The following is a 9,433-nucleotide window of genomic DNA, read 5'->3' as shown; positions in this document are numbered from 1 at the left end:
CATTTCATACACAATGTGCTTCACATAAGTACAAAAATTAAAAGTATTTACAACCAAACATTTAAAAGCAAAGTAAATAAACAAAAAGCTTTTTCTGCCCTCTTTGCGGCCTTGTTTCTAGAAATCCAAGTTATTATGATTTTTATTATTATTATTATTATTATTATTATTATTATTATTATTATTATTATTATAATCATCATTATCATCATCATCAATTTATTTTCCCTAGAAAGTCCAGTAAACACTCATAGCCTTTTTTGTGGCCTAAACCCACATTGGTAAGCCCCGTTATTAAGTTATTTTGATTATCCCCATTTATTGTTTATTGATGCAGCACCAGGAGGAGTAACACCATTCATATCTATATTTAATATTATGTTATTTTTTCATTTATTTGTTTGTTTTCTTCTTCTTATTATTATTATTAATTACAAGGGGGTACTTGAGTTTGATTGCGTTTTGTTTAAAAAATAGCTTGTAATAAATTTGCACACAATTTACTGTTCATGTCATGATCATTATTATTATTTTTTTTTTACAAATATTTTTGAACATCTCATCATCATCTTCCAAGCCGCTTATCCTGTACAGGGTCGCGGGGAGGTGCTGGAGCCTATCCCAGCTGACAATGGGCGAATGGCAGAACGCACCCGGAACTGGTCGCCAGCCAGTCGCAAGGCACACACACAGACACCGTCACGGAGTGTGAACCGATCCCACGCTGCCCGCACACAACTCACGCGTGTGTACTACTATACTATCAGTGACCCTATTTTTGAACAATTAATTGCAAATACATATACATGCGTTTTCTGAAACAAGTATTTTTAAACCACGTTTTATTATGATCATCACTATTGTTGATTGTTGTTATTTTAGGTGTTCACACACATTCTCCTGCATGTCTTGAGATGCAGATGCTCCAGGTTTCATTAACCGAGGTCATGTGTACCTAATTCACCAATTCGCTGCGGTGCTGCCAATTAACAAGAGAATTCAAAGGGGACCTATGGTTGTATTCCAGCAGGGGGGGCAAAAGAGTCAATTTTCCGAACCGCGTGTGGCTCACAACAACTCCTTCACTCGTGAGTCTCTTCTGTGTGGGGAAGTCACAAGCACCGGAGCCCAGTGGGATGACTTTTAGTGGCTCTGTGGAACTCCTGCGCACCTTTTTGATGTGACTCTGACTTTGGGACCAGAATGTTTGTTTCACACGATTCGGCAGGTGGTGGAAGTGAAACGCTTGGGGGGAAAAGTGGAATATGTGTTTAGAAGCTGAGCAAAGGTGGCGTTCATGGAGGCTGCAGATTGGAACATGTTGCCTTAGAAGTCCAGTGGAGTTCTCAAAGTGTACGAGGAACACTCAGGTACGTCTCCAATTGTGATTTGTTGCAACATGTTGCGCAAGTAGCATTAAGTTACACGTTTTTCAAACCGTATTTTTTTTAATGACGATAATTGAATGAATAACAATTATTTGGATGTTACCTCCCACCCGGAGTTTTACTTTCCACAGGCACATAGTTGTTTCTTTGTAGCCATTGAGTAGTTATTTGTAATTAAAAAGTATAATTCACTGTGTACAAACAGTACGTTAGCCAAGGCTGCTATATTGGTCGCGTGTCTTACTCATGTTGGAAAGTTGCCAAACATGAAATGTTACTGGTTCGATTTGGTATTTTTTGGAATGTACAATCAATTGAAAATAAGGGAGAGGTGTTAATTTACCTGACCACCTGATGAGAGTGACGACTGGCGATAGTTTTCCGGGCCCAGCCATCCACATAAGAAATTGAATATGGTATATATACATATTATGAGAGTGTTAATTTGACTATGAAAACTGCAAGTACTACAAACTACCTTTTAATCCAGATATTAAACACATCAAATAAAAATTGTACGCATGCCATTGAATATGTTTGGATGCGTATATCGCTTTCAAAAAGGCTTGTAATTTGCTGTGCTCTTGTAGGATCTTATTACATGTTGTGCACTAGGATGTGATTACATTCAGCTTGAGACTAAGTACAATGTTTGAGCACGTCTAATTTTTCATTTCCGATTAGCGTGCGTTCATCATCCTGCAAGAATGCGAGGAGTCTACACGTGGCATGTCAGGTAGTATTTCTTCAAAGCCGCACCATTGTTTCAATGTGTTGTTCACCTGAAACTAAGCCTTCCAACTGGCTTGCTCTGTAGGCATGTGCTTTTAATACTTTGCTTGGAAGCCGTGAGGTGTCAACACGCCGCAGACCACAGAAAGGTGAGCGGGACCAAGGTTGCACCCAAGTCCAAACACGTGCCGTCCATACACAAACACATCTCGTTGCACCGGCGCTGCACGCATCATCATAATCGCGTCTTTGTTCGTCAAATGCCTCCGAGTGAGAGGACTCGCCTCTTTCCTGTTTCCGACTAGTGTGGAAAGCTAGCGGGAACGCTCCCAAAAAGCTCAGGTGCTAATGTGCTATTGTGTCAACAATCTGCCATACCAGTGGCTCAGGGGCTAACTGGAAGTTGTGGAAGATGGTGAGCGCCTGTTTACTGTCTGTGTGTGTGTGTGTGTGTGTGTGTGTGTGTGTGTGTGTGTGTGTGTGTGTGTATATATATATATATATATATATATATATATATATATATATATATATATATATATATATATATATATATATATATATATATTTTTTTTTTGACATTCTTAACCATGACCCAAGTGTATACAGAAGTTATAGTCTCCACAGTGGAATTCCTAGCCTCCGGTTCTTGTAATGTTTGCAGCTGATGTTATATCTAAATGAGATTCCAATATGCTAAAGTTGTCCTTGAGTATTTAAACACAACACAGAAGAACTGCTAGCTAACAAAGACTTCCATTAGGCAGCAAAAATATGACTTGAAATTTAGGCTGCCCCTCTTTTTAGTGGCACATTTGATGAGTTCAGCTTCTAAAAAAGGTCCACCTAAGGAAATGTCATTGTTGTTCTTGTGCAGGTCCCCCAGAGGACGGGGCCCCTGTTCGACTCTGAAGCGGACCGTGGAGGAATCCAGGGGTCCTGGGGTTCCTGGGGGCCCTGGTCGGCCTGCTCCCTGACATGTGGAGGTGGCGTGCAGGAGCGGAGTAGACCATGTCTGAAGGTCTCCCCTCCCCAGCGTGCAGAGCACGTCATCTCAGCCTTGAGGCCTTCAGTTTCCATCTATCGGGATGGCGGCCGTCATGAGGGGAAGGAAAACCCGTCTGGTGGAAGCAGGTGCTCATGTCTTGTGAACAGATTTTGATGAACCCGAAGACAATTGACCATTTTTGTCAAATCAAACATACAGGTTTGGGTTTTGGGGCAGTAAAAGATTATTCAACAAACCTAACGTATGTCATTTTGTCAGCATCAATGGCAAGTGAGTCTTTCGCTACTGAAAATTAAAGAGGATTTAGTCTTAGTGAAACTAAGATACTATATATGTATTTGTAATCAAAGACGCAGTCTTCAACTAATTCATGAGCCTCATGTTTTCTTCTCTGTATATCAAAGATGTGTTTTGTAACCGTCAAAGACAGTTAAGAGTTTCAACAAAACGTACACTTCCGCAAACGTCGACAACCTAGTCTTGAATGGACTAACGTACAAACTCAATACATTTAGTATTTCATAGAACTTAAATGTCAAAGACTTGAAGTTTACATGAGCCATGTGTGATGTGTGGTTTCCAAAAACATCACAGAGCGTCTTCAAAAAACCTAAAATCAAAAAGGTGATTTACTGCTGTGTCAAATTGAACATACATGTTTTTGTCATCAACATCAAAAACAGTCTTCAACAAATCAATGTAGGTCTTAAAGCAGAAGTCAAGCCAAACATATTTTTTTCAAGAATATGTTCCCAGCAGGCCCACTAGTTGAAACGCGCCATTATGTTTAATTTTGCGTTTGTGGAATATAAATTAAGCAGCAAAATGCACTCGTTTTTAGCCATCTCCGGGGTCGGCCATTTTGTCTTCTGTCGACTGAAAATGACATCACAACTGCTCACAATGACCAATCACAGCTGACCTGTTTTCTGAATCTGAGCCATGATTGGTCGTTGTGAGCAGGTGTGATGTCATTTTCAGTCGACAGAAGACAAAATGGCCGCCCCCGGCGATGGCTAAAAACGAGGGGATAACACTCATTCCATAAATGCAATATTTGTCAGAATTCCCTGTTTCAACTAGGCTTGCATAGAACGTATTCTTGAAAAAAAAAAAAAAAAATGTTTGCGTTGACTTCCCTTTAACTGTGATGTCATTTTCAGTCGACAGGAAGTGACAAAATGGCCGCCCCCTGTAATGGATAGAAGACGGTGGATTTTGCTGCTTAATTTGTATTCCACAAACACAATAATAATCAGAATGACTTGTTTAGACTAGTTGGGCTGCACAGAACATATTGTAAAGAAAATGTTTGGGTTGACTTTCCTTATAAATGAACCTAACTGGCCTGATCGCTGTGCCAAATCCTTAGACTGAGCCAAGTTCCCCCACCCCACCACCCCCAATGCCAAATTCTACATCCACTGGACCATCAAGAAGCAAACAAAGGCCAAGTGCTGTTTTCCTGTTCGCTTATGAGTTACAGTACGTCTGTGCTTCATGCTAACCGGTCGGGTTTGAAAGTGACTCTATGGGGCTATCGGGGTGGGCCGCGCGACCCGGCAGACCGCCCCACCCCACCCCACCCCACCCACGTCCTTTTTTCTTTAGAGAGAGTCCAGGACTCAGCCGGTGCTTGGCAGCTTTGCGATGTGCAGTCCTTCCTGTTTCAACAAATCACACTGACAGCTGAGCAACAGGGGCCTTTTGCTGAAAGCGACTCACTTGGCACATTTCCATCGTCGGATTTTACTCTAAAATTAGAGACAATGTCGGAGTTTATCGACGCAAAACCCTGGCCCAAAGGTGTATATTACGCCAGGAGCACATTTTAGGACCTATTAGAACTGAGGTTGATAAATGGAAGTCAGTTCTTCTGATAGGCAGTTTTTAGGCCAACAGAGAAGGCCTTGCTGACCCTACCTAAATGTCTTCAGAATGACCAGCGCCATCGTCCCGGGCAGGTACGGCTATGGAAGAGCTCCGTTGCGGGCTTCCGAAAGGGTCCGGCAGTCTCGACTTGACAGACAGAGACGTTCCGCTGTCCCCCTTCACGGTGGCCTGAGGTCGCGCCACGGACCGCAAACGGAGACCCTCTGGGTGCCGCTTTATCAGCAGAGCCAAATGGGGCTTCCTTCGGGCGGGCGGGGTGCCGGATCTCAGCAGCCGCAGCGACAACTGGAGCGACCCTACCACCCTCTCGCGGCGTCTTGTGCGGGAGAGGGCAGTCACCACAGAATCTGCGACCATGAGGTACCACTGGCCATCCTTTTAACGCAATCCATCAAATTTTAACTTCTTTATTCGTCCATCACATGTAGAGCCTCTTCCCCATTTAAAGCACGCAGCAACATTTGTCACATTTACCGTTTTTTTTTTGGTTTGCAATCGTGCTGTAATTGCTACTGAAAGACATGCTGGCAAAAAAAATGTACTTCGTTTTATCATGTTGAGTGTATTATAAGGTGGTTTTAGAGAGCATTCATTTCTACTTTCATATCGTCGCTGTCCTGTGAAAACCACTTTTTGAAATTAAAAAAATTTTTTTTACATGAATGGGGTTTCTGCATTACAGACATCCAATTAATGTAATTTTTTTGTAATTACAAGATTGGACAAAAGTGTTTTTCACAGGACATATAAAATATGCAATCTCTAAATATATGTGACCTTAAAAGTCCTTAATTTTGGTGTAGCATAGCTTACATTTCATCATCATTACATTTGTCAAATGAATATCTTTCAAACTTGGTAGATTTAGGTCTTAAAAAAAGGTATTTTGGCTTTAAAATACTCAGATTTAGGTTGTAAAAGCTTTGAATGTTAGAACTTGATTTTTAGGTATTGAAAGTCTTCAATTTTGGTCTTCAAAAGCTTAAATTTAGCTCTGAAATATGAAATGTAGGTCTGAAAAAGCCTGAAATGTAGGTCTATAAGGTTAAAATTATATCTTCAAATGCTCAGATTTTGGCCTTAAAGCCTTAATTAGGAGTCAATAATTCATACATTTTGGTCTTCGAAAGTCTTAGCTTTAGGTCCTAAAACTATTAAAAGCTGTAGATTTAGGTCTTAAAAAGCTTCATATTTCCGTATGTAATGTAAGCCTTACATTTTTTTTAACCTAGTTCTTAAAAGGTCTTAAATATAAGTCTGCAAATGTTTTCAATTTTGTGCTCCCTAGAAATGTTCTTTTAGCTCCTTTTTTTTTTTAGTTCTTGTATTGGCTGTCATATTATGATTGTGGTGTTCCTAATGATATGACCAGTGAGTGTTGACATCCTGCAATTTTCGCCTGAAGCTTCCCAGCTAAAATGACTAAGTGAACACCAACGTGTCTATTTGAAAAGGAGCACACCCCCTCGGTTCTGTATAACATCACGAGCGTAAAGTAAATCAGAGTCGAGGATTGTTTAAATCCAGGCGTCGGAGGGTCTTCTTTTAACAGCAACCTGATCGATGAGTAACGTCAACGTTCGCTTCCACCTCTTCCTGCTTGACTAATTATGTTTTTTTTATGCGTGTATACATAACCTTGGCGAACCCCTTTGGAGGTAAACATCAGGTCCATCTAAATCTGTGTGTGTATTTAAGGTCATGATAAGGTGAAGAAATGTTAGCGTTAGCCTTTCCAGAATGTGAATTTTGCAATCCATTTTTTTTTTTTTTTTTTTAATAAGTCAAACTCACAGATTTCAGTTGAATTTTTTTTTGAATAATAAACTTTCCCAGCAAAAAAATAGAAAATGTTCCAAAGTAAAACTTTCGTAACATTATTAACCATTTTTAGGGTCTTCCTATGCAGGTGAGCTGACCCTCATCCCGCCCCATAAACTGCCGTATTCTTATTTTTATTCTTTATCATGTTCTCGTCTGTTTTTAGGCCTGTCCCGCATCCAGCAAACCCATCCGAGCTGCTCAGTGTGCCACGCACGACAAGAAGCCTTTCATGGGCAGACTGTACCAGTGGGAGCCTTTCAATGAAGGTACCACGTTGTAAATCTGGAAATCATGTGTCATATTTCTAGTTATGGGCTGGGCTGTACTGAATAGTGAAGTGAAGTGAAGTGGTTCTCCACACTAGCGCTCTACACAAACGGTAGTCATTAAAAACGTCATGTCATGTCATCTTCCAAACCGCTTATCCTATACAGGGTCGCGGGGAGTTGCTGGAGCCTATCCCAGCCGTCAATGGGCGAAGGCAGACTACACCCCGAACTGGTCGCCAGCCAGTCGCAGGGCACACACAGACACCGTCACTGAGCGGGAATCGATCCCACGCTGCCCGCACACAACTCGGGCGTGTGTACCACTACACTATCAGCGGACTCATTAAAAACGTACTTTTGGGCATTTATTCCCAACCATAAATGTGAGCAAAGACTATGCATACAGATTGGAATAGAAATGTAGACTACTCCTGAGGAGAAAAGCACAAACATGCTTTCAATTTCACTTTTGACTGGGCACAAGATGCAATCAACAAAACGGGACAAGAACCCATCAATGAATTAAACTCAAGGACACAAAAATTCCACCAGATGGCGCCAAAGTAACATTTGTATTGTATTGGCCTGAAGACAAAAAAAAACAGCAAAGGAGGAAATGTTGCCCCCCAAATAATTGTGTGTGTGTGTGTGTGTGTTGGAGATACTGTCCAGGTTAGAGTTCAACTAAAAATTGTTCATGTTCTTTTAGTTGCGGGGGATCAGCACTGCGAGCTCAACTGTCGAGCCGCTGGCTTTAGGTTCTACGTGCGACTCTCCGACAAAGTGATTGATGGCACGACATGCGGACCCAACAATTCTTCTGTGTGTGTAGCGGGAAAATGTATGGTAAGATCACATGACTTCATTTCATACCATTTGTTTATTTTTATTTTTATTTTTTATGGGGGGGGTGTCTTGATCTGAAAAGCCTTGGGCACTGCATTAAAACAGCACTGGGCAAGAATTTGACCTTGATAAAATTATTTCACAACTCTTTGGATGAAACATCCACATGGTGCCGCCATAATAAACAAAAACTGACATGACACAGTGTTGCTTTAATAATGAAAGTAATTAGGATGGGGCGGTGATCGTGGCCACAAGGGGGCAGGATAGTTTAAGAGGGAACTCCTGGAGTGAATCTGAGGTCCAGAGGAAGTTGTGCTGTGGGATATTTCAACAGCGTCTCAATCCAAGTGGCTAAAACACACCTGCCAGAATTGGACTGATGCGCCGTTGCGTGGGTGCAAACACACAACACAAATGTTGTGATCCACAGTGGTGCGTTCACTTCCTGCTCCATCTTCACACTTCTCATTCAGAGGATATTCCCCTCATCAGTCCTGCTCGAGCCATTCTGCTCGGAAATTCCGCCCCGCGGCTAGCGATAACCCCAAAACGTCTGCTATAATGTGAATCACAACTGTTTGGCTCATTTCAAATCCAACACTGATAAGCAGCTTGGAAAAAAAAAAAAAAAAAGGTGCCGCTAACCATGGAGCCTGTTGTACTGCAGTCTCCGGAGTTCCAGTAACAGGCTACGCTAACCGTGGGGGGTTAGCTAGTTGAAGTTGGCAGGTCTTGCATCACTATTAATGGACAAATGTCTCAACAGTTTGCTAAAAGAGAGCAGCTATTGAACTTCCCGCCTCCCGAAAGAGCTTTTGGGAATGTTGAGCTTTTCCTGAGCCAAACATACAGAAAAAAAAAAAACTTCCTGAGGGTGGACGGGAACGTGCCAAGCATCACTACAGCTAAACGTCAAGCGCAGACTTTTAAAAGCCGCTCGCCAGTGTGATCTTTGCACGTCTGCTTCTGATGCACTAATCCAGAACACACGCTTCGGATCGATGAAGAATCCGAACAGAATTCCATTTGCTTCTAAATGCATTTATTTATTCTTTCGTTTAACCAGGTCAGGCCATTGAGAACAGTTTCTCATTTGCAATTCCAACCTGACTGCATGCAGAGAACATGGCAGAATAGGGGCAAATAAAGCATGGAATTGTTTTTGGATGGATATTTGTCTTTGTGTGTGTGTGTGTATATATATATATGTGTGTATATATATATATATATGTGTGTATATATATATATATGTGTGTGTATATATATATATATGTGTGTGTATATATATATATGTGTGTGTATATATATATATATATATATATATATATATATATATATATATATTTTATACACACAAAGTGTATATATATATATATATATACACACAAAGTATATATATATATATATATACACACAAAGTATATATATATATATATATACACACAAAGTATATATATATATATATATAT

General features: G+C 40.8%; 1 protein-coding gene across 2 annotated transcripts in view; it reads left to right on the top strand.

Moving 5' to 3' along the window:
* The first annotated feature begins 979 nt into the window (after positions 1–979).
* Positions 980–9,433, top strand: part of thsd4 (thrombospondin type 1 domain containing 4) — a 24,453-nt gene continuing 15,999 nt past the window's right edge. Inside the window, exons 1-7 of one of the 2 annotated variants that reach the window (XM_086025900.1) lie at positions 980–1,370; positions 2,073–2,124; positions 2,206–2,269; positions 2,998–3,254; positions 5,094–5,382; positions 7,010–7,112; positions 7,825–7,961. In XM_086025900.1, coding sequence (XP_085882026.1) covers positions 2,096–2,124; positions 2,206–2,269; positions 2,998–3,254; positions 5,094–5,382; positions 7,010–7,112; positions 7,825–7,961 — 879 coding nt within the window. In that variant the 5' untranslated portion in view covers positions 980–1,370; positions 2,073–2,095. Of the gene's footprint in view, positions 1,371–2,072; positions 2,125–2,205; positions 2,270–2,997; positions 3,255–5,066; positions 5,383–7,009; positions 7,113–7,824; positions 7,962–9,433 lie in introns of both variants that reach the window. The other variant, XM_086025899.1, reaches the window with a different exon arrangement.

This window comes from Filicampus tigris, chromosome 3 (assembly GCF_054856515.1).
Source record: "Filicampus tigris isolate MCC_2025a chromosome 3, RoL_Ftig_1.0, whole genome shotgun sequence".
NCBI lineage: Eukaryota > Metazoa > Chordata > Actinopteri > Syngnathiformes > Syngnathidae > Filicampus > Filicampus tigris.
Note: the sequence above shows the minus strand (reverse complement) of the source record. Positions and strands in the feature narration are given on the sequence as shown.